This window comes from Tachyglossus aculeatus, chromosome 17, assembly GCF_015852505.1.
Source record: "Tachyglossus aculeatus isolate mTacAcu1 chromosome 17, mTacAcu1.pri, whole genome shotgun sequence".
NCBI lineage: Eukaryota > Metazoa > Chordata > Mammalia > Monotremata > Tachyglossidae > Tachyglossus > Tachyglossus aculeatus.
Window position 1 is genome coordinate 58,999,608 of NC_052082.1, and position 24,996 is coordinate 59,024,603.

Below are 24,996 nucleotides of genomic sequence, written 5' to 3' on the forward strand. Positions count from 1 at the left end.
TTTGTTAAGCGCTTGCTATGTGCCAGGTACTGTTCTAAGCACTGGGGTAGATATAAGCTAATCAGGTTGGACACAATCCCTGTTCCCATTTTACAGACGAGATGACAGAGGCCCAAGGTCACACTGTAGACAGGTAGCAGAGCTGGGATTAGAACCCAGGTCCTCCTGACTCCCGAGCCCCTGCTGTATCCCGTAGGCCAGGCTGCTTCCCTCCTTGCCTTCGCTCCCCTCCCACCTCACCCCAGCTCGCCCCCCTCGCTCTTCCTGAAGGCACCTACTCACTGTGCCTCGTTCTCATCTCTGTTGCCCGGGACCCCCTTGCCCACCCCCCCCGCCCCCCCAGCCTGGGTCTCCTTCCCCTGTCCCATCTGGCAGACCACCACTCTCCCCACCTTCTTTCCAAAATCAGTCTCCTCCAGGAGGCCTTCCCTGTTTAATCTTTCATCTCCCCAACCCTATTTAGAGAAGCTGCGTGGCTCAGTGGAAAGAACCCGGGCTTTGGAGTCAGAGGGCATGGGTTCAAATCTCGGCTCTGCCAATTGTCAGCTGTTTGACTTCGGGCAAGTCACTTCACGTCTCTGGGCCTCAGTTACCTCATCTGTAAAAATGGGGGTGAAGACTGTGAGCCCCCCGTGGGACAACCTGATCACCTTGTAACCTCCCCAGCGCTTAGAACAGTGCTTTGCACATAGTAAGCGCTTAATAAATGCCATCATTATTATTATTATTATTTCCTCACCAGCTTCTTCTTCACCTTAGCACTTGGATATCCCCTCCCCGCCCCCGCCGCAGTTGTGTCCCTATCTTCATACTCTAGCCTCTCCTCTTCCCTGTAAATTATTTTCACGTCTGTCTCCCCCACTAGATCATAGATTCCCGAAGGGTGGGGATCGTGTCTTCTAACTCTGTGTCGTGCCCTCCCAAGCGCTCTGCCCCAGTAAGTGCTCAGTAGAGGCTATCGATCGATCGATTGATGGATGGAGGCGGTAATGGCATCGTTGATGGTGGTGGAGTGGTTGACGTTTGATAGCACTGGAGGCATCCATTCCCCAGCTTACCTCCTTCCCTTCCCCACTGCACCTGTATATATGTATATATGTTTGTACATATTTGTTACTCTATTTATTTTACTTGTACATATCTATTCTATTTATTTTATTTTGTTAGTATGTTTGGTTTTGTTCTCTGTCTCCCCCTTTTAGACTGTGAGCCCACTGTTGGGTAGGGACTGTCTCTATATGTTGCCAACTTGTACTTCCCAAGCGCTTAGTACAGTGCTCTGCACACAGTAAGCGCTCAATAAATACGATTGATGATGATGATCCATGATGGCGGGGCTGGCCCCAGTGTGGAGGAGGTTGTTCACTCTTGGCCGTCCTTTGACCCCACAGGAAGGTAGAAGACCTGCAGTTCCGGGTGGAGGAAGAGTCCATCACCAAGGGAGACCTGGAGGTGAGATTGTCCCCGTCTGTGCACACACAAACACACACACACACACATACACCTAACTCCCCCAGCCCTGCCCCGGGGCCTCCAGGCTGGATCCTGGGTGGGGTTTGGAGTCTACCCCACCCATCAGCAACTATCAAAGAGCAGGCTGAAGTGTGGCGGGGTGGTTCCCTTAGTCCCACAGCCCTCCTTCTCAGACCCCGGGGTCCCCTGAGCTCGGAGGGAGAGGTGGGAGGATCCAGGTGAGATGGGAACGGGGGAGGTTTCCGACAAATTCCAGGATTGTCGGCATGTTGAGGCGGGTGTCGGTATAGGAAGGGGATGGGCAGGACAGAGCCCGGGGCTAGTCTTCCTCCAGGCCTCCTGCAGCTCAAGGCTCGAGCCAGGGCGGTTCAGAGAGACCAGGGACCCGGTGGGCAGAGCCCCAATACCTCGGCCCTGCTTCGCCCCTCCTCTCGACCTCTCTCTTCCGTTTCCCTCTGAGTCATCGAGCCCTTCTCCGCTCCCCACCCGGCTCCGGCCAACCGGGCCCCGTGGCGGTCCCTGCCCCTCCGAGAATGGACCGCTAAAGCCGCAGGAGGCAGACACTCCATTTTTCAGTTTGCATGGCAGTTCTCTCTGCCTGAATACTGTGGACAGCCTTCTATGGGCGAAAAGTTATAGGACCTTATCCTGCTTCCAGTTATACATGGTTTGGAAGGTCGAGGAGGTGGATTTTTGAAAATCACAGATAATCCAAAAAGTCCTCCTCAACCAACCTCCACGCAGAGTGGTCCGCAAGGAGCGAAAGGAATCTGTGTGGTTTTTCACCTCCCTTCCCCACCTGCCCTCTGACGGGGGCGGCAGGGAATGGGACAGCCCTTCTTGCAATGATGATAATACTAATAGTAAATTGTGGTATTTTCTAAACACTATCTGCCAAATCCTGTACTAAGTGTTGAGTTATATACAAGATAGGCTGGAGACAGTCCCTGTCCCATCTGGGGGCTCACAGTCTAAATAGGAGGGAGAACAGGTATTGAATCCCCATTTTATAGATGAGAAAACTGACGCACGGAGAATAATAATAATAATGGCATTTATTAAGCACTTACTATGTGCAAAGCACTGTTCTAAGGACTGGGGAGGTTACAAAGTGATCAGGTTTTCCCACGGGGGGCTCACAGTCTTAATCCCCATTTTCCAGATGAGGTAACTGAGGCCCAGAGAAGTGAAGTGACTTGCCCAAAGTCACAGAGCTGACAATTGGCAGAGCCAGGATTTGAACCCATGACCTCTGAGTCCAAAGCCCGTGCTCTTTCCACTGAGCCACGCTGCTTCTTGCCCAAGGTCTCATGGCGGGCAAGTAGCAGAGTCCAGATTAGAACCCAGGCCCTCAGACTCTCAGGGCGGGACCTTTTCTGTTTTCTGCTAGGGAAGCAGCTTGGCCTAGAGGAAAGAGCACGGGCATGGGAGTCAGAGGACTTGGGTTTTAATCCCACATCTGCCAATTGTTTGCTGGGTGACTGTGGGCATGTAACTCCACTTCTCTGTGCCTGTCTCAACTCTAAAATGGAGATGAAATACCTGTTCTCCTTTCTATTTAATAATGATGGTATTTGTTAAGCACTTAGTATGGGCAAAGCACTGTTCTAAGCACTGGGGACGTTACAGGGTGATCAGCTTGTCCCACGTGGGGCTCACAGTCTTAATCCCCATTTTCCAGATGAGGTAACTGGGGCACAGAGAAGTTAAGTGACTTGCCCAAAGTCAGCTGACAACTGGCAGAGTCGGGATTTGAACCCATGACCTCTGACTCCATAGCCCGGGCTCTTTCCACTGAGCCACGCTGCTTCTCGAAATAATTTACAGGGAAGAGAAGAGGCCAGAGTATGAGGATAGGGACACAACTGCGGCGGGGGCAGGGAGGGGATATCCAGGTGCTAAGGTGAAGAGGAAGCTGGGGAGAAAATAATAGTAATAATGATTGCATTTATTAAGCGCTTACTATGTGCAAAGCACTGTTCTAAGCACTGGAGAGGTTCCAAGGTGATCAGGTTGTCCCACGGAAGACTCACAGTCTTTACCCCCATTTTTACAGATGAGGTAACTGAGGCCCAGAGGAGTGAAGTGACTTGCCCAAAGTCACACAGCCGACAATTGGCAGAGCCGGGATTTGAACCCACGCCCTCTGACTCCAAAGCCCGGGCTCTTTCCACTGAGCCACGCTGCTTCTCTAAGACTGTGAGCCCCACGTGGGACCAGGATAATGTCCGACCTGATTAACTTGTATCTACCCCAGCGCTTGAAACAGTGCCCGAAACATAATAAGCCCATAACAAACTCCATAAAAAAAAAGCCCCGAGGCAGGGAAAATCAGCGGAAGAGGCCAAGCAGCACAGTGTCCTTCTCTGGGTAACGACACACCCATTGAGGTGTCGGGGACTGGGGTTTCACTGCGGAGAGTGGGTGGAAGGGCAGAGGTGGGGCAGGGCAGGAGCTGTCCTGGTGTGACCTATCTTTTGGTTGGGGATAGGTGAGGGTGGGGGACGGTGCCCGTCAGGATTTTCTCCAGAGACGCGGGCGTCGATTTAATAGCCAGGAAGCGGGCCGTAAGCAGATACTGTATATCTGATGCAGATTGTTGAGGAGGGACCGGACACATCCTAAAATCTGGGGCGGCAGGGGTGGGGAGGGGCCTTTAAGCGTTAGCCCGGACCTTTCCCACTACTCCCATCATTCATTCATTCAGTCAATCGTATTTATTGATTGAAAGATAGAAAGAGACACCGAAAAAAGCGGCCCCAAATTCATACAAGAGTTGCCTTACGAAAACTCAATAGAGGTGTCCCTCCAACCCTCAACCTCATTTACTTTGGCGGCAGCTCAGATGCTATTTGTTAATGATGTGCATCTAGCTTTACGTCTATTTATTCTGATGACTCCTGTCCACATGTTTTGTTTTGTCGTCTGTCTCCCCCTTCTAGACTGTGAGCCCATTGTTGGGTAGGGACCGTCTCTATATGTTGCCGACTTGTACTTCCCAAGCGCTTAGTACAGTGCTCTGCACACAGTAAGCGCTCAATAAATAATGAATGAATAAATAATGAATGAATTTATTGGGTGCTTACTGTGCACACAGAGCTAGAGGGAGTACAATAGAACCGAGACATTCCCTCCCACACCGAATTTACAGTCTCGAGGGAGAGATGGACACTAATGTAAATAAATAAATTACAGATATGTACAAAAGTACTGTGGGGCTGGGGGGCGGGCGCGGATGAATAAAGGGAGCAAGTCAAGGCAACACAGAAAGGAGAGGGAGAAGAGGGAAGTGGGACTTAGTCGGGGAAGGCCTCTTGGTAGAGCTGGGCTTTCAGTAAGGAAGAGTAATTGTCGGGGGAGAGTAATTGTCTGGATTTGAGGATGGGAGGGTGTTCCAAGCCAGAAGGAGGATGTGGGTGAGGGGTCAGTGGTGAGATAGACGAGATAGAGGTACAGGGAGAAGTCCGGCATTAGAGGAATGAATGCCCACTGGTTTGCAGTAGGAGAGTAATAAGGTGACGTAGGATAGGGCAAGGCGATTGAAGGCTTTAAAGCCAATGCTGAGGAGTTTTTGTTTGATTTGGAAGTGGATGGGCATCCCTGGAGCCCGTTGTTGGGTAGGGACCGTCTCTGTATGTTGCCAGCTTGTACTTCCCAAGCGCTTAGTACAGTGTTCTGCACACAGTAAGCGCTCAATAAATATGATTGAATGAATATTGAAGAATGGGGAACCGTGGTCTGAACGTTTTTGCTCCTCCCCCCCTCCCCATCCTCCTGGAGGCCCCCGTGGAGCATTTCTGAGTCCATTTGTGCAGGGTCAGTTTCCTTCCAGAGTTGAGGGAGAAAGAACGAGAGATCTCATATAAAAATTTGGGTCCCTGCATCCCAAGGTTCCGGGCCCAGTTCCGGCACCGCCGTGCTGTGTGACCGTGGGGTGGTCCCTGCCCTCTCTGTTCTAGGCTGCAAAATGCAGATCTGCGGTGGGTTTCGGAAGACCGACCTCTCCCGGCAAGGGCCCCCGCCGGAGGAGCATCCTGCCGCGGGTGGGGGGTGGGCACCTGGACAGACTGACTGATGGAAGTCACAGCCAGAGGGGGGAGAAGGGGTGTTGTGTCACCGCCCCGAATTTGGGTCTCTTCAATCACAGCCCTTCTCTTTGCTGCAGACAGGGACAGGGCCCCAGACCCACCCAGGCCAAGAGCAGGCATTGCCGTTTCTGAGAGAGGGGGCTACAGTGGGGTGGGGCTCCCCACCTGGGCCCCCCTTCACTCCCCCACCGTCGAAATCTTCTCTTTCTTCTAGCCCTGGCCCCCCACTCTTCCTCCTCCTCCTGGAATCCCGCCCCCCCGCACTGACGGTGATGCCGCCCTCTCTCTCTCTGTCTCTCTGTCTCTGTCTCTCTGTCTCTTTCTCCTCCATCCCTCGCCCCCCTCCCTTCCCCGGGCGGGAACCAGACCCAAACACAGCTGGAGCACGCTCGCATTGGGGACCTTGAGCAGAGCCTGCTGTTCGAGAAGGCCCAGGCGGAAAAATTGCTCCGGGAATTAGAGGATAACCGGGTAACGTCACCACTCTCCCCCCCACCCCCCGCAAGTCCAGCCCCATCCGCTGTGGAGTGGGCGCCTCTGCTTCTCCTTTCCTCACCCATTTTCTGTTGCGCTTCTTTCTGGGACTATTGGGCGGCGTGGCTTCGTTTTTATCTCACTGCTGGTGGGTGGTGGGGATGTGGGGGGCTTCTCCTCTAACCCCTATTTGCTTCTCAGCTCGTGGATCCGTTTAATCTCGAAGCGCCCCCAACCATCGCTCCGCCCCCCCCCTTCTACCCATCGCCCCTTCCCTCTCCCTTCGCTCCTCCAGTCAATCAATTAATGGAATTTATTGATTCAGTTCAATTCACTCATGTTTATTGAGCACTTACAGTAATAATAGTAATAATAATGGCATTTTTTAAGCGCTCACTATGTGCAAAGCACTGTTACAGTGTGCCGAGTACTTGGGAGCACTTGGGAGGGAGCATACAATACAACAATAAACAGGCATATTCCTTGCCCACAACAAGTTTACAGTCTGGGACGCTTACTATGTGCTTTTAGACTGTGAGCCCACTGTTGGGTAGGGACTGTCTCTATATGTTGCCAATTTGTACTTCCCAAGCTCTTAGTACAGTGCTCTGCACATAGTAAGCGCTCAATAAATATGATTGATGATGATGATGATGATGCAGAGCACTGCACTAAGCACTTGGGAGAGTGCAGTAGAACAATAAACAGGCACGTTCCCTGTCCGCAACAAGCTTATAGTCTGGGGTGCATATTCTGTACTAGACTGTGACTAGTCTAGACTAGTCTAGACTTCTAGACTGTGAGCCCGCTGTTGGGTAGGGACCGTCTCTATATGTTGCCAACATGTACTTCCCACAAGCACTTAGTACAGTGCTCTGCACACAGTAAGCGCTCAATAAATACGATCGAATGAATGAATAAGCGCTCGGGAGAGTACAATACAACAGTCAACAGGCACAGTCCCTGCCCGCAACGAGCTTACAGTTCGGGATGCTTATTCTGTGAAGAACACTGTACTGAGCGCTTGGGAGAGTGCAATGCGACAGAATTAGCAGACTCCCTGCCCGCAGAGTTTCCAGTTTATTTACGTGGCTCTTCCCCCGTCTCCCCTGCCTCTGCCCTTCCTCTTCCTCCCTACCCCTTCCTCCACCCCTTTACATCCCTAGCAGGACTCCGCTCCTCCTTGGGCTTCGGCCCGCCACGTGGGTCGGGGGTCGCGGAGAGAGCAGGGGGAGCGGGGAGGGTGGGGGTGCCGGGTGACCTTAGAGGGGCCAGACCCGATGGAGGTTCTGGGTTCCGATTGGTGCCCCTCCTGGACCGCGCCTTCCACCCCATCTGCCAGCCTCGCCCTCCTCCTCCTCCTCCCCCGTTATTTTACGTTGCCATAGCTACCGCCCGGCCTCCCTCCGCATCCCCTCCGTCCCCTACCCGCCCACCACGGGCCGGCCGGGTCCGAGACTGATGCCCCGCGTGCCCTCCCTCCCGTCTCCCACCCACCCCCGTCCTCCCCCGCTGCAGCTGACCACGGTGGCGGAGAAGTCTCGGGTCCTGCAGCTGGAGGAGGAGCTGAGCCTGCGGCGAGGGGAGATCGAGGAGCTGCAGCAGTGTCTGAGGCAGGCGGGGCCGGCCGAGGCGGCGGACCCCGGCCCGGGCCTGCAGGCCGAGGCGGCTCGGCTGCGGGAGCAGCTGCTGGGCGGCGCGCGGGAGCACCAGCGGGAGCGGGCCCGGCTGCGGGACAAGTACGAGAAGGCCCTGCGGGCCCGTCAGCAGGAGGCCGACCGCCTGCGCGAGGCCAACGAGAAGGGCGCGCAGGAGATCGCCGACCTGAAGCGCAAAGTGCAGCAGGCCGCCCACGAGAACATGGGGCTCATGGATGACTGGAAGGCCAAGCTGGACACGCTGGCCTCCGACCACCAGAAGTCCCTGGAGGACCTCAAGGCCACGCTGAGCGCCGGCCCCGACCCCCCGCACAAGGAGCTGGCCGAGCTCAAGGCCGTGATGGACAGCGCCAAGATGGAGCACCAGCTGGAGCTGGGCAACCTGCGCGCCCGGCACGACATCGAAGTGGCCGTGCTGGCCAAGGAGCGCGAGGCCCTGCGGGCCGAGCTGCAGGAGAGCCGCGAGGCCCTGGAGCGGGACCGGCGTCACTGGGAGGCGCAGCTGGAGGCGCGGGCCAGCCAGCACGTGCTCGACCTTCAGGCGGCCCGGGAGCAGGCGCGCGAGGCCGAGCGCCGGGCCCGCGAGCTGGAGGCCCGCCACCGCGACTGCGGCGACCAGGCCCGCGCGCTCGCCCTCCTCCGGGACCAGCTGCCCCTGGCCGAGAAGAAGATGGCCGACTACGAGGCCCTGAGGGAAGCCGAGGCCCGGGGCCGCGACGACATCCGCCGGCTCGAGGAGCAGCTCCTCGTCCTGCAGAACCAGCGCCGGGGAGTGGAACCCCTCCGACCGGCCCTAGATGCAAACGTAGGCGCGCCTGGATAATTGTGGTATCTAGTGCTTACTAGGGCCAGGCGCCGTACCGAGCGTGGGGGTGGCTACGAACAGATTAATAATAATGGTGATGGTGTTTGTTAAGCGCTTACTATGTGCGAAGCCCTGTTCTAAGCGCTGGGGGGATACAAGGTGATCGGTTTATTATCATAATAATGGCATTTGTTAAGCACTTACTATGTGCAGAGCACTGTTCTAAGCGCTGGGGGAGGATACAAGGTGACCAAGTCGTCCCACGTGGGGCTCACAGTCTTAATCCCCACATGAGGTAACTGAGGCTCAGAGAAGTTAAGTGACTTGCCCAAGGTCACACAGGAGACGTGGGGCGGAGCCGGGATTCGAACCCATGACCTCTGACTCTTTCCACTGAGCCATGCTGGTTTATCCCACGCAGGGCTCACAGTCTCGATCCCCATTTAACAGATGAGGTATCCGAGGAACGTAGAAGTGAAGTGGCTTGCCCAAAGTCACGCGGCTGGCAAGTGGCGGAGCCAGGATTAGAACCCATGACCTCCCGATTCCCAGGCCCGGGCTCAATCCACTGTGCAGCGCTGCTTCTCCCGCAGCACTCCTTGGGGGCCGGGGGGAGCAGCGGTTGTCAATCAATCGTATGTACTGAGCTGGGTGTAGAGCACTGTACTAAGCGCTTGGGAGTGTACGGTATCACAGAGCTGGGGGGGGGTCAGTCAGTCAATCATATTTACTGAGTGCTTACCGTGTGCCAAGCACTGAACTAAGCGCTTGGGAGAGTACAATAAAACAAGATGACAGACACATTCCCTGCCCACAACGAGCTTACAGTCTAGAGGTTCAGACCCCCAGGAGCGCAGTGGGTGAGATTGTAATACAGTCGTGACCTCCCGCCAGCCCCCCACAGATCCCAGGCTCCTTTTTATGATGTGTTTTAAGCGTTTACTATGTTTCTGTATTATTCTGCTATGGTTGCTATGGTTTCTAGCGAGCGTGGGCACCGTGGTAAGCGCCATGGACCCATCCAGGCAGACGCCCTATCCAAACAGAGCGTTCTCAAAGTTCCCTAATGGCTTTTTAGCAAAAACGCACAGTGCAGACACGCACCCTGGCCGAGTCGAGGGTTTCGGTTTTCCCCAGTTCCCCGCCAATACCAACACCAGCCCAGTGTGGTGTCCGGAACCCAGTGTGTTCTATCAATAATAATGATAAAAAATGCTACTTTTTAAGCGCTTACTATGTGCCAAGCACTCTCCTAAGCACTTGGGTAGATACAAGTCAATCAGGCTGGATTAACTGAGTCCCTGTCCCACGTGCGGCTCAGTCTTAATCCCCATTTTACAGATGAGGGAACTGAGGCCCTGAGAAGTGAAAAGACTTGCCCGAGGTCACACAGCAGACATGTGGCAGAGCCGGGATTAGAACCCAGGTCCTTCTGACTCCCAAGCCCAGGCTTTATCCGCTAGGCCACAGTGCTGCGCGGCATTGAGCCCTCGGGCACCTACGAATAGAAGTAAGATGTGGTTTGGCCTCCAGAGTACTTCCGATCCAATGTGCCCCATGTACCTGTAGTCCAATCAATCAATCAATCGTATTTATTGAGCGCTTACTGTGTGCAGAGCACTGTACTAAGCGCTTGGGAAGTACAAGTTGGCAACATATAGAGACAGTCCCTACCCAACAGTGGGCTCACAGTCTAGTCCAGGCTGTAGAAGAATGGGGAGGGAGCCGGCTCCTTTGTCTTCTCCCCCCGAGTACCCTCCTAGCGTCATAATCTTGAGCCGGTCATTGGGGGGCCACCCCCACGTATCCTCTGGGACCAGGGGGGTGGTCCAGCAGGGGCATGCGGGCTAGACTGGAGCTCATAGGGGGTCCCAGTCCCCCCCAGGCTGTGAGAAGTTTGGGGTCGGTCTAGCTGAGGAGACCCCTGCAGCCTTGAGGGTGGCGAGCTGGTGAGAACAGAGGCTGCCGTCTGCCTCCCCTTTCAGGTGATTGAGATGAACGACATCTCGGAAGAGAAGATGGAGATGAAACAGGCCATGGAAGGTAATGCCCGTCACCCCCGCCCCAGGGAACTCAGCCCCGCTTTCTGGCCTTGGGAGGGGACCATGGGGTGGTTGGTACTGGGGCCCCCTCCACCAGCCGGGCCCCTCCTGGGGGGTGGCTCTCCATGATCCCCTGCCCCTCTGTTTCCGCCCCTGCAGATCTGCAAGACAAGCTGAGCAAGAGAGACAAGGAGGTAGCGGCCCTGACCTCGCAGACAGAGACGCTAAGGGCCCAAGTAAGTGGTAAGTTCCTCGGGGCTGGGCAGAGGAGGGCAGGCAGAGGAGGGCAAGGGAGGGTGGACTTGGGGAGGGCTGGGCGGGTCAGGTTGAAGGCAGGGTGGAGCTGGGTAGCGCGGGGAGGGCAGGGCTGGACAGAACGGAGCTCCGCAAAAGCGATGCAGAAACAGCCGAAGGGCTCGGTTCCAGGGGGCATCCCGGCCCTGCGCCATCCCCGCCCCAAAGTTCCCAAGAATGAAACCAGATGCCATCAGAGGTGCCAGGTTGTACTTCCCAAGCGCTTAGTACAGTGCTCTGCACACAGTAAGCGCTCAATAAATACGATTGATTGATCAGAGGCCAGACGGGCTGGTGGGATCGTAGGTGGACTGGCTCCCGACTCCCGTTAGGCACCGCCACATCTCTTCAAGGCCCGGGCCACCCACCCGCTGACTGTGTGTCCGCTCTGCCGTCCCAGCTTGGGAGAGCAAATGCCAGGCTGGGGACGGGAAGGTGGACGCCCTCCTGAGGGAGACCAGGCGGCTGGAGGCGGAGCTGCTCGGGGGCCGGTCCCGGCCAGCCCGCGGGGTTGACGCCTCAGACGGGCAGCTGGTCCTCTTCGGTCAGGAGCTGCTCCAGAAAGAGAGGTGAGCATCCGAGGGGCTCCCCAGCCCACCCCCGTCCCCCCGGCTGGCCGGAGCCGGGAGGAGCCGCGGTAACTTGGCCGGGAATCCCCCGCGCGCACGCACACAGACACGCATGCACGCACACAGATGGGAGTCCCTCGGCCTCTTCTTCCTCACTGGGCCAGCTGCCCGAGGAATCCCCGCTCCTCGCCCCTTTACCATTAGAGAAGCAGCTTTTCCACTGTTGGGTAGGGACCGTCTCTATATGTTGCCAACTTGTACTTCCCAAGCGCTTAGTACAGTGCTCTGCACACAGTAAGCGCTCAATAAATACGATTGAATGAATGAATGAATAATGTTTTGTTTTGTTCTCTGTCTCCCCCTTCTAGACTGTGAGCCCGCTGTTGGGTAGGGACTGTCTCTAAATGTTGTCAACTTGTACTTCCCAAGCGCTTAGTACAGTGCTCTGCACACAGTAAGCGCTCAATAAATACGATTGATGATGGTGATGATGAAAGAGCACAGGCTTGGGAGCCAGAGGTCGTGGGTTCTAGTCCCAGCTCTGCCTCTTGTCAGCTGTGTGACTTTGGACAAGTCACTTCTCTGGGCCTCAGTTATCTGTAAAATGGGGATTAAGACTGTGAGCCCCACGTGGGACAACATGATCCCCCCCAGCGCTTAGAACAGTGCTTCGCACATAGTAAGTGCTTAACAAATGTCATCATTATTATTACCTTGCCCCCACTCTCCTGACCCCGCTCCGCTGACCCCGCTCCGTTTGACCGGCGGCCGGGCACGTGTCCCCATCCAGGAGGCTGAGCGAGCTGCGGGCGCTGCGGCTGGAGGCCGGCCGACGGTCCCCGCGGCCGGAGCGCGACCAGGGCGGCGGAGGCCCCGCGGCCGAGTGGAGGCTCGAAGAGCAGGAGCTCAAGGACGACATCAGAGGCCTGCGCGAAAAGCTACTGCTGCTGCTGCTGGTAGGGGGGCTCCAGGCTGGGCGGGGGGCACCAGATCAGGCAGGGCAACCGGTCGGGGGGCCCGGGAACGGCGGGCAGGAGGAGTGGACTGAAGGCTCGTGGGGAAAAAAGAGAAGCAGCGTGGCTCAGTGGAAAGAGCACGGGCTTGGGACTCAGAGGTTCAAATCCGGGCTCCACCAATTGTCAGCTGTGTGACCTTGGGCAAGTCACTTCACTTCTCTGGGCCTCAGCTACCTCATCTGGAAAATGGGGATTAAGACTGTGAGCCCCACGTGGGACAACCTGATCACCTTGTCCCTCCAGCGCTTAGAACAGTGCTTTGCGCATAGTAAGCGCTTAACAAATGCCATTATCATTATTGTTATTATTATTATTAAATGGGACAAGGGGTCGTGATGTGGGTGGGATAGCCCTGAATGCAGAGCGCAGGCTTGGGAGTCAGAGCTCATGGGTTTTAATCCCGGCTCCGCCACTTATCAGCTGTGTGATTTGGGCAAGTCACTTCACTTCTCTGGGCCTCAGTTACCTCATCTGGGAAATGGGGATTAAGACTGTGAGCACCATGTGGGACAACCTGATTATCTTGTATTTCCCCCAGCGCTTCGAACAGTGCTTGGCACATAGTAAGCGCTTAACAAATACCAAGATTATTATTATTATTAACGCGGAGGATTTTCCTGCCTCCTGCTCTCGGGGCCGTGCCAGGATGCGGCCACGCCGGAGGAGACGTGTATTCGTGTCTGCAGTCCTCCTCCCTGCAGCCCTCCGTCCCACCTGCATGGGAGGGTGCTCCTCTTACTCCCCATTTAGTCCCAATTCTATCTCAATCAATCAATCAATCATATTTATTGAGCACTTACTGTGTGCAGAGCACTGTACTAAGCGCTTGGGAAGTACAAGTTGGCAACATATACATCTCCAGTTGTACCCTACCCTCCCCCAGCCCCCCAAATTTCCAGGCCTGTCCTCCTCTCTCCCCACTGATGATGGGGGTTGTAGGAGCAGCAACACCCTCGAGTGGGGTGTGTCCTGCTGTGTGGCTTGTCCCCCTACCAGTATCCGTCAACCGTGTTTATTATTATTATTATTATAACAATAATAATAATGATGGTATTTGTTAAGCTCTTACTATGTGCAAAGCGCTGTTCTAAGCACTGGGGAGGCTACAAGGTGATCAGGTTGTCCCACGGGGGGCTCACAGTTTTAATCTCCATTTTATAGATGAGGTAACTGAGGCACAGAGAAGGGAAGTGACTTGCCCAAAGTCACACAGCTGACAGCTGGCAGAGCCAGGATTCGAACCCATGACCTCTGACTCCGAAGCCTGTGCTCTTTCCACTGAGTCACGCTGCTTCTCCAGTGGTACTTGTTAAATATTCACTATGTGCCAAGCACTATTCTAAGCAATGGGGTAGATACAAGTTAATCAATCAATCAATCAGTCGTATTTATTGAGCTCTTACTGTGTGCAGAGCACTGTACTAAGAGCTTGGGAAGTACAGTTTGGCAACATATAGAGACAGTCCCTACCTAACAGTGGGCTCACAGTCTAGAAGGGGGAGACAAAGAACAAAACCAAACATACTAACAAAATAAAATAAATAGAATAGATATGTACAAGTAAAATAAATAAATAAATAGAGTAATAAATATGTACAAACATATATACAGGATAATCAGTTATATACGAGTTAATCAGATTCGACACAGTCCCTGTCCCTCATGGGGCTCACACTTCTAATCCCCATTTTACAGAGGAGGTAACTGAGGCCCAGAGAATAATAATAATAATTTTGGTATTTGTTAAGTGCTTACTATGTGCCAAGCACTTTCCTAAGCGCTTGGGGAGGTACAAGGTAATCATGTTGCCCCACATGAGGTTCACAGTCTTAATCCCCATTTTCCTGATGAGGTAACTGAGGCACAGAGAAGTTAAGTGACTTACCCAAAGTCACACAGCTGACAAGTGGTGGAGCTGAGATTAGAACCCATGACCTCTGACTCCCAAGCCTGTGCTCTTTCCACTGAGCCACGCTGCTTCTCTTCGCAGAGAAGTGATGTGACTTGCCCAAGGGCACACAACAGAAATAATAATAATAATAATGGTACTTGTTAATCGCTCACTGTGTGCCAAGCATTCATTCATTCAATCGTATTTATTGAGCGCTTACTGTGTGCAGAGCACTGTACTAAGCGCTTGGGAAGTACAAGTCGGCAACATATAGAGACGGTCCCTACCCAACAGTGGGCTTACAGTCTAGGAGGGGGAGACAGACAACAAAACAAACCAAACACTGTTCTAAGCACTGGGGTAGATACAAGTTAGGTTGGAAACAGTCCCTGTCCCTCATGGGGCTCACTCTTAATCCCCATTTTACAGATAAGGTAACTGAGGCCCAGAGAAGTGAAGTGACTTGCCCAAGGCCACACAGCTGACATGTGGCGGAGCCAGGATTAGAATCCAGATCCTTCTGACTCCTAGGCCCGAACTCTGTTCGTTAAGCCACGCTGCTTCTCCCATTTATTGAGTGCTTACTGTGTTCAGGGCACTGTACTAAATGCTTGGGGAGAATACTAACAACAGTAAGCAGAGACATTCCCTGCCCACAACAGTCTTAGAGTCTAGCTTACAGTGTAGCCACGCTGGGGATCCCGGGGATCTGCAGTCAGTCAGTCAATCGACTATTTATTGAGTGCTTACTGTCTTCAGTATTATTCTTATATTATTATTATTATTATTATTCAGAGCACTGTACTCAACGCTTAGCATTGCTTGGGGAGAACACTAACAACAGTAAGCAGAGACATTCCCTGCCCACAACAGTCTTAGAGTCGAGCTTACAGTGTAGCCGCACTGGGGCTCCCGGGGATCTGCAGTCAGTCAGTCAATCGACTATTTATTGAGTGCTTACTGTCTTCAGTATTATTATTATATTATTATTATTATTATTATTCAGAGCACTGTACTCAACGCTTAGCATTGGAGTTGGCTGCCATCTGAGGTGTCTGTCCCTCCTCACCTTCTTCCTGCCCGGACTGGACATCCAGGCGTGGGAACAGGCCTGGAAGCTGGGGATTGGACGTGATTTTTAAAGAAATAGTACTGAAGTGCTTACTCTGTGCTAAGCGCTGTTCTAAATGTTGGGGTATGGACGTGATTTTTTAAAAAATAGTACTTAAGTGCTTACTCTGTGCTAAGCGCTGTTCTAAATGTTGGGGTAGATGCAAGCTAATCAGGTTGGACGCAGTCTATGTACCACATAATAATAATAATGATGGCATTTATTAAGCGCTTACTATGTGCAAAGCACTGTTCTAAGCACTGGGGAGGTTCCAAGGTGATCAGGTTGTCCTACGGGGGGCTCCCAGTCTTAATCCCCATTTTACAGATGAGGTAACTGAGGCCCAGAGAAGTTAAGTGACTTGCCCAAGGTCACACAGCTGACAATTGGCGGAGCCGAGGTTTGAACCCATGACCTCTGACTCCAAAGCCCGGGATCTTTCCATGGAGCCACGCTGCTTCTGCATGGGGCTCACAGTCTTAATCCTCATTTTACGAATGAGGGAACCAAGGCACAGAGAAAATAAGCGGCTTGCCCGAGGTCACACATGGCGGATTATGCCTGCGCACACGCATGCACACGTACGCACGCGTGGTAGCCCCTGATCGCTTCTGTCCTGCCCCGGGCTGGGTCCATCGGCCTTCCCAGCGCCTCTCTCCCCCTCCCCAGAACAAAGAGAAGCCTGCGTTGGAGCCGGTCTGCGCCTCGTCTCCCGAGTTGTCCCCGGAGTTGGAGCTGCAGAGGCTGCGGCAGCGTCTGGCCGGCACCGAGGGCGTCCTGCGCAGCGTCCTGGAGCAGGGGCAGCACGTGGAGCGGCTGCTGGAGGCCGCGCTCTGTTCCCCCGAGCGGGGTCGGGTGAGCCACCGGAGAAGCCGCCAGATCCTCCCCCTTACGGACTTCCCCTTACCCGCCCCGGGACTTATCCCCCTTTTACAGACCAGGAAACTGACTCCCAGACAGGTGGAGGGAATTGCCCCGAGGTCACCCGGCAGGCTTGGGGCAGAGCTGGGATTCGTCACTTGGCCATCTCAAAACTTCCACCGGCTCCTTGCCGCTCCCGTCCGTGGCAGGAGGCCTAAGTCAGTCCCCGTCCCCTCACCGGTCCGGGGTGAAGGCGTCCCCGGAATTCAGCCCTGACTCTCTGCGTCGTCTTCCAGGTGATCGGAAGCCCCGGGCCGGCCAACGGCATTCACCAGCAGGAGAGAGCCAGCCAGCACCAGGTGAAGGCACAGCCCGGGGGCAGACGGGGGTCCAGGGCCGGCCGGGGTCAGCGGGATACTCTCTTCCCGGCTCCCACCTGGGGTGGGCCAATCCGGGACCCCGTCCAGGGCTCCCTTCTGCCCAAGCAAGGGCCCTGGAGGACTTGCGACTTCTAGACTGTGAGCCCACTGTTGGGTAGGGACCGTCTCTATACGTTGCCAACTTGTACTTCCCAAGAGCTTAGTCCAGTGCTCTGCACACAGTAAGCGCTCAATAAATACGATTGATTGATTGTGATAGGAGATAGAGACAGCGGGCCGTAGTGGACAGAGCGTGGGGCTGGAAAGCACGAGGCTGGGGATCAAGTCCCAGCTCTGCCTCTAACCTGCTGTGTGGCTCTGGGCCTCAGTGTCCCCCTCTGTGAAATGGGGAGAAGACCCCTGCTCTCCTACCCCGGGACCCCCGTATGCGACAGTAATCGAGTCCAATCTGGTCGTCCTGTATTATCCCCAGGGCTCAGCAAAACCTTTAGCTCATAGTTCAGAGTTCAGAGTTCAAAGGGACTATGAGAAGCAGCTTGGCTTAGTGGAAAGAGCGTGGGCTTGGGAGTCAGAGGTCATGGGTTTGAATCCCTGCCATGCCACTTGCCAGCTGCGTGACTTTGGGCAAGTCACTTCACTTCTGTCTCTATATGTTGCCAACTTGTACTTCCCAAGCGCTTAGTCCAGTGCTCTGCACACAGTAAGCGCTCAATAAATACGATTGATTGATTGTGATAGGAGATAGAGACAGCGGGGCGTAGTGGACAGAGCGTGGGGCTGGAAAGCACGAGGCTGGGGATCAAGTCCCAGCTCTGCCTCTAACCTGCTGTGTGGCTCTGGGCCTCAGTGTCCCCCTCTGTGAAATGGGGAGAAGACCCCTGCTCTCCTACCCTGGGACCCCTGTGTGCGACAGTAATCGAGTCCAATCTGGTCATCCTGTATTATCCCCAGGGCTCAGCGAAGCCTTTAGCTCATAGTTCAGAGTTCATAGTTCAAAGGGACTATGAGAAGGAGCGTGGCTTAGTGGAAAGAGCGTGGGCTTGGGAGTCAGAGGTCATGGGTTCGAATCACTGCTATGCCACTTGCCAGCTGCGTGACTTTGGGCAAGTCACTTCACTTCTGTCTCTATATGTTGCCAACTTGTACTTTCCAAGCGCTTAGTCCAGTGCTCTGCACACAGTAAGCGCTCAATAAATACGATTGATTGTGATAGGAGATAGAGACAGCGGGGTGTAGTGGACAGAGCGTGGGGCTGGAAAGCACGAGGCTGGGGATCAAGTCCCAGCTCTGCCTCTAACCTGCTGTGTGGCTCTGGGCCTCAGTGTCCCCCTCTGTGAAATGGGGAGAAGACCCCTGCTCTCCTACCCCGGGACCCTCGTGTGCGACAGTAATCGAGTCCAATCTGGTCATCCTGTATTATCCCCAGGGCTCAGCAAAGCCTTTACCTCATAGTTCAGAGTTCATAGTTCAAAGGGACTATGAGAAGCAGCTTGGCTTAGTGGAAAGAGCGTGGGCTTGGGAGTCAGAGGTCATGGGTTCGAATCCCTGCTATGCCAGTTGCCAGCTGTGTGACTTTGGGCAAGTCACTTCAATTCTCTGGACCTCAGTTCCCTCATCTATAAAATGGGGATGAAGACTGTGAGCCCCATGTGGGACAACCTGTTCACCTTGTATCTACCCCAGCGCTTAGAACAGTGCTTGGCACATAGTAAGCGCTTAACAAATACCATAAAAAAAGGGTCCCAGACTGAGCCCCCTCCTTCCTCTCCCCCTCCTCCCCCTCTCCATCCCCCACACCTTACCTCCTTCCCCTCCCCACAGCACCTGTATATATGTATATATGTTTGTACGTATTTATTACTCTATTTTATTTGTACAAATTTATTCTATTTATTTTATCTTGTTAATATGTTTTGTTTTGTTCTCTGTCTCCCCCTTCTAGACTGTGAGCCCACTGTTGGGTAGGGAGCATCTCTATTTGTTGCCAACTTGGACTTCCCAAGTGCTTAGTCCAGTGCTCTGCACACAGTAAGCGCTCAATAAATATGATTGAATGAATGAATGAATAGTTCGGGCAATTAGTACAGTGCTTTGCGCACAGTAAGTACTCAAAAAATGCGGTTGAAGGGATGAAAGTGAGCACGCAGTTGACATCGTGATAAAACGTTAGATGGAGGGGGGTGGAGAGGAGGAGAGCGTGGAGTCTTTTTTTATGATATTTAATCGCTTACTATGTGTCAGGCAGTGTCCTAAGTGCAGGGGCAGATTCAAGCTAGTCAGGTTGGACACAGTCCATGTCCCACATGGGGCTCCCGGTCTTAATCGCGGTTTTGCAGATGAGGTAACTGAGACACAGAGAAATGAGGTAACTGAGACCCAGAGAAGTGAAGTGACTGGCCCAAGGTCACACAGCAAAGTGGAGCAGCCGGGATTAGAACCTCCTGCTTCCCGGGTCTGTGCTTTTGACTAGGCCACACTGCTTCTCAAGACTTCTCAGAATGCTTTGTATTCTATTTATTTTATTTTGTTAATATGTTTGGTTTTGTTCTCTGTCTCCCCCTTCTAGACTGTGAGCCCACTGTTGGGTAGGGATTCTCTATATGTTGCCAACTTGTGCTTACCAAGCGCTTGGTGCAGTGCTCTGCGCACAGTAAGCGCTCAATAAATACGATTGATTGATTGATTGCACACGCCACTTGTGTGCTCTGTGCCTTTAAGCAAGTCGCTTCGCTTCTCTTTGCCTCAGTTACCTCATCTGGAAAATGGGGGTGATGACTGTGAGCCGCACATGGGATAATGATAATTATGGATTTGTTAAGCAGTTATGTTGCCAACTTGTACTTCCCAAGCGCTTAGTACAGTGCTCTGCACACAGTAAGTGATCAATAAATGTGATTGATTGATTGATCAAGCATTGACTATGTGCCAAGCATCGTTTTAAGCGCTAGGGTAAATACAGGGTTAGCAGGTTGTCCCTTGTGGGGCTCACAGTGGGACAACCTGATGGCCTTGTATCTCCCCCGGCGCTTGGAACAGTGGTTGGCACATAGTAAGCGCTTACCAAATACCATCATCATCATGGATGATGTATATGTATATATGTTTGTACATATTTATTACTTTATTTATCTTGTACATATCTATTCTATTTATTTTATTTTGTTAGTATGTTTGGATTTGTTCTCTGTCTCCCCCTTCTAGACTGTGAGCCCGCTGTTGCATAGGGACTGTCTCTATGTGTTGCCGACTTGTACTTCCCAAGCGCTTAGTACAGTGCTCTGCACACAGTAAGCTGTCAATAAATACAATTGATCGATTGATTGATTGCCCAGGGCACGTGGGGCATTTCCTGAGTGGGCAGAAGTACCCTGCACTGGCCCCGGGTGAATCAAAGTGAATGGACCGACTTATCTTCCCCCACCCCCTCTGTGTGTTGTGGGGGTCAAGTGGGGCCTGGTGGGCGTAGCTCCCCTGGAATCACTTACAGGGAGAAGGGCACTGGTGGGAATAATACAGGGCAGAAATTAGCCTCCGCACAAAAAAAAATTGGGCAGCTCCAAGACTTAAAGAGACGGGGAGAACAGGCAGCTTCTCCCTATTTTAGAGGAGGAAAGAAAGAGTTTGAGTTGCCCAAGGTCATGATTAAGACTGCTTGCCTCATGGGGGACGGGGACTGTGTCCAACTTGATTTGCTTGTATCCAACCCAGGGCTTAGTATCCACCCAAGGGGTTAGTATAGTGTCTGCCGCATAGTAAGTGTTTAATAAATACCACTGAAGCCACATTCCCTCCGAGAAGGCTTCCCTGACTAAAGCCACCTCTCCTCTTCACCCACTCCTTTCTGCTCCAGTCTTACTTGCTCCGTCATTCATCATCCCTCCCATCCCCACAGCGCAAATATCTGTAGTTTATTTATTTATGTTAGTGTCTGTCTCCCCCTCTAAACTGTGAGCTTGTTGTGGGCAGGGAATGTGTCTGTTGTTATATTGTACTCTCCCAAGTGCTTAGTACAGTGCTTTGCACATCATCATCATCATCAATCGTATTTATTGAGCGCTTACTATGTGCAGAGCACTGTACTAAGCACTTGGGAAGTACAAATTGGCAACATATAGAGACAGTCCCTACCCAACAGTAGGCTCACAGTCTAAAAGGGGGAGACAGAGAACAAAGCCAAACATACTAACAAAATAAAATAAATAGAATAGATATGTACAAATAAAATAAACAAATAAACAGAGTAATAAATATGTACAAACATATATACATATATACAGGTGCTGTGGGGAAGGGAAGGAGGTAAGATTGGGGGGATGGAGAGGGGGACGAGGGGGAGAGGAAGGAAGGGGCTCAGTCTGGGAAGGCCTCCTGGAGGAGGTGAGCTCTCAGCAGTGCCTTGAAGGGAGGAAGAGAGCTAGCTTAGCGGAGGGAGGGCATTCCAGGCCCGGGGGATGACGTGGGCCGGGGGTTGATGGCGGGACAGGCGAGAGCGAGGTACGGTGAGGAGATTAGCGGTGGAGGAGCGGAGGGTGCGGGCTGGGCTGGAAAAGGAGAGACGGGAGGTGAGGTAGGAGGGGGCAAGGTGATGGACAGCCTTGAAGCCCAGGGTGAGGAGTTTCTGCCTGTTGCGCAGATTGATTGGTAGCCACTGGAGATTATTGAGGAGGGGAGTAATATGCCCAGAGCGTTTCTGGACAAAGATAATCCGGGCAGCAGCATGAAGTATGGATTGAAGTGGAGAGAGACACGAGGATGGGAGATCAGAGAGAAGGCTGATGCAGTAGTCCAGACAGGATAGGATGAGAGCTTGAATGAGCAGGATAGCGGTTGGGATGGAGAGGAAAGGGCGGATCTTGGCAATGTTGTGGAGCTGAGACTGGCAGGTTTTGGTGACGGCTTGGATGTGAGGGGTGAATGAGAGAGCGGAGTCGAGGATGACACCAAGGTTGCGGGCTTGTGAGACGGGAAGGATGGTAGTGCCGTCAACAGAGATGGGAAAGTCAGGGAGAGGGCAAGGTTTGGGAGGGAAGACAAGGAGTTCAGTCTTCGACATGTTGAGCTTTAGGTGGCGAGCTCGCCCTATAAATACGATTGAATGAATACAACAGTCGGTTCAAACAGTGGGTCATGGGTTTAAACACTGACTCCACCAATTGCCAGCTGTGTGACCTTGGGCAAGTCACTTAACTTCTCTGTGCCTCAGTTACCTCATCTGTAACTCATCCCTCCTCATCCCCCTTCCCATCCCCCCTGCCTTACCCTCTTCCCCTCCCCACAGCACCAGTATATATATATATATATGTTTGTATGTATTTATTACTCTATTTATTTATTTATTTTATTTGTACATATTTATTCTATTTTATTTTGTTAATATGTTTTGTTTTGTTCTCTGTCTCCCCCTTCTAGACTGTGAGCCCACTGTTGGGTAGGGACCGTCTCTATATGTTGCCAACTTGGACTTCCCAAGTGCTTAGTACAGTGCCCTGCACACAGTGAGCGCTCAATAAATACGATTGAATGAATGAATGAATGTAAAATGGGGATTAAGACTGTGAGCCCCCCGTGGGACAACCTGATCATCTTGTAATCTCCCCAGCGCTTAGAACAGTGCTTTGCACACAGTAAGCGCTTAATAAATGCTATCATTGTTATTAACAGTGGTAGAGTGGGCACCAGAACCAAGGTCCTGAATGCCCAGCCCGTGGTAACAGAGGCCTTTCCGCCCCGCCCCAGCACACACCCAAACACACTCACGCAAACACACCTTTCTCTGTCCCCCCAGGAGCAGCCCTGACCAGAAGAAGGGGTGCAGAGGTCATTCTGGGCCCCAGCCCGGCGGTGGCCCCAGACAATCCCCGAATGGGAGCTGCCAGCGCCTGGATGGACCGACTGACTGGACCTTCCTCTCGGCCCGGGCCCCACCCCCCCCCAATCCATGCCCAGCCCCCACCCCCTGGACGTGCCCTGGCATCTGTGCGGCCCAAGGGTGCCCACTCCCCCCCAGCTGGTAAAGGGTCCACCCTCCCCGCCCCCCAGGTCACCCTGAGGGCCGAGAACAGCTGGAGTTGGGGGGTCCCGCTCCCCCAGCCCTCAGTCCACCTTTCAAAGCAGGGAGGGGTAGTCCATGAGGCGGGTGCCCTCCTCCAGGCTGGCAGTGCAGCCTCTGATTCAAGGAAGCGTTGGAATGGGGAGGGGGCGTCCCCCTACCCCTCCGCCAGTGACCAAGCACCGCGGGTCGTCCCCCCTGCCCCCCGTGTTGCCCACCATGTCTCGTCCCCGTTGTCGGTCTCACTAATTTATTTCACCTTCAAGGAGCAGCCTCACCTAGGGAAGAAACGCTGGCAGGAGAGAACAGGTGGGGAGACCCTTGGCTCTATCCCCATCCTTATCCCGCCCCGCCCCCCCCCAACCAGCCTCCTCCCCCAGCCCCCAGTGCGAGGGGCCCCCAGCCCTGTCCTCATAGGCCCCGGGCTCCGTCAGGAATGGACGCTCGGCCTGATGGCCCGAGGCGGGAAGGAGTTGACGGGCTTCGGCCCCTGAACGGGGAATATTCCAAAACCTTCTGGTCGGTCACCTGGGCGCCCCTCGCCCCCTTTCCCAAAGGGCCCCTCGCCCTTCCTTCTGGTTGCCCCAAGCCTGGGGCATGCCAGTTTGGCTTCCTTCCCAGTCGGACGGGGCCTTCGTGTCTGGAGGCCTTCAGGGAGGGGCGGCAGAGTCGGCCAAGTCTCCCAGACCCCACCCCTGAGTCCAGAAGCCATGTGTGACCTTTTCACACGATCACCCGGCCCCTGTTGCCCGGCACCTGCCTGCCCTTGGGTTCCGGTGCCCTGCCCACCATGTGCCAGGGGATCGCTGACCGCCAAGCCCGGGGCACTGGACTTGCCACAGCCTCCACCCCCTCTGCTTCCCCTCCCATTCCTTCCCCCACTCTCCTGGGCCCCGGGGCCGGCTGTGGGGGCCGGCCGGCCGCTGGACCTCCATCCGCTGCTCCCGGGGCAAGCTGCAGAGCGCAGGGGCTTCGTACTAAAACCAATAAACCTTGTGGCTAAGGTTGGTGATCCCTGCACCGGTTCTGGTCCGCCCCGCTCCGGGGGTGGGTGGGGAGGGTAGCCCTCAGAGCTGGGGTGGGGGGTGAGGGGGTGCATCCAGGTGTTCTCAGCCACTGCCTGGTCCCCGTTGGAGGGGGGCCTGGCTGTTGGCTCAAGCCTAATGGGTGGCAGGGGTGGGCTGACTGGTCCCCATGCTCGATGACCCCTGCAGGACTCTGATGCTTTGCCTCCGCGGCTCCCTACGCCCCTTTGTCCCCCTGGCAGTGCAGGGGGAGCGAAGCCCGGTGGGCAAGGCGGGAGTTGTTCAGGCCGCACCCCACTTGGAGCCCCTCGGCATGTTCTCAAAAGCTGGAAACAACACCCTCTCCCCCAGTGTGGGGTGACCCTAGGGGCCTGTGCAGCCCCGGCACCCGGATCTCCTACCTGATCAATTCACTGGGCTTCTTTGAGCACTGACGGGGTGCAGAGCAGTGTAGTAAACCTGTGGGAGACCGCTCATCTGCCCTGGGTCACGGGAGGAGGGGCAGGGGTCGGGGGTGGTCCGTGCTGGCCCACTGGGGAGAGTCAGGGATGGAGAGGGGAGAGTCAGGGGTGTCAGACGGTCTATGCTGGGCCGCTGGGGAGGCTCAGGGACGGAGAGGGTCAAGCGTGTCCGTCCATGCTGGGGGAGAGTTGGGGAGAGAGAAGGGAAAGTCAGGGTTGTGGCGTGGGCCATGCTGGGTCACTGAGAAAAGTCAGGGGGTGTGGGGTGACCCTTGCTGTGTCACCGGGAGTGAGTCAGGGTTGGAGAGGGGAGAGTTGGGGGTGTTTGGCTGTGCTGGGTCACTGGGAGGACAGTCAAGGGTGTTAGAGGGTCTGTGCTGGCTCAGTTGGGGAGAGTCAGGGATAGAGAGGGGAAATTCAGGGATGTTGATGGTCCGTGCTGGCTCAGTTGCGGGAGGATAGAGAGGTCAGCCAGGATGCTTGAGGTCTGGCTGAAAGGTTACCCCGTCCCCCCACCCGAATGATTAAGCCCACCTCCTCCCAGGTCCTATGGTGGGGGATGGGGTGACCAGAGCGAGCCCTTGAATGTTGGTTGAATGAGATTGGTGGCTTCCACCTGCCCCAGCTCTCCCCGCCACCACCCCGGGGCCTCGCGTTTTATCCTCACACTATCCTGTAAAGCAGATTAGTTCTCTCCCCTGACTCCATCTAGGTGGAGGTAGAAACAGAGGTTAAGCATCCCACCCGAGGTCACCCAGCTGGCCTCCTACAAGGTCGGGACTAGAACCCAAAGCCCCTG

The 24,996-nt window shown here is 54.3% G+C and overlaps 1 protein-coding gene across 4 annotated transcripts in view; it reads left to right on the top strand.

The window, feature by feature from the left end:
• The window catches only part of CLIP2 (CAP-Gly domain containing linker protein 2), a 48,051-nt gene extending 24,328 nt beyond the window's left edge, over nucleotides 1-23,723 (top strand). For 2 of the 4 annotated variants that reach the window (XM_038759473.1, XM_038759474.1), the window contains exons 8-17: nucleotides 1,392-1,452; nucleotides 5,928-6,032; nucleotides 7,554-8,498; nucleotides 10,484-10,541; nucleotides 10,700-10,783; nucleotides 11,235-11,403; nucleotides 12,194-12,359; nucleotides 16,091-16,276; nucleotides 16,579-16,641; nucleotides 22,448-23,723. In XM_038759473.1, the coding sequence (XP_038615401.1) occupies nucleotides 1,392-1,452; nucleotides 5,928-6,032; nucleotides 7,554-8,498; nucleotides 10,484-10,541; nucleotides 10,700-10,783; nucleotides 11,235-11,403; nucleotides 12,194-12,359; nucleotides 16,091-16,276; nucleotides 16,579-16,641; nucleotides 22,448-22,459 (1,849 nt within the window). In that variant the 3' untranslated portion in view covers nucleotides 22,460-23,723. Of the gene's footprint in view, nucleotides 1-1,391; nucleotides 1,453-5,927; nucleotides 6,033-7,553; nucleotides 8,499-10,483; nucleotides 10,542-10,699; nucleotides 10,784-11,234; nucleotides 11,404-12,193; nucleotides 12,360-16,090; nucleotides 16,277-16,578; nucleotides 16,642-22,447 lie in introns of those variants that run through there. The other 2 variants (XM_038759476.1, XM_038759477.1) reach the window with 2 other exon arrangements.
• Nucleotides 23,724-24,996: the final 1,273 nt, after the last annotated feature.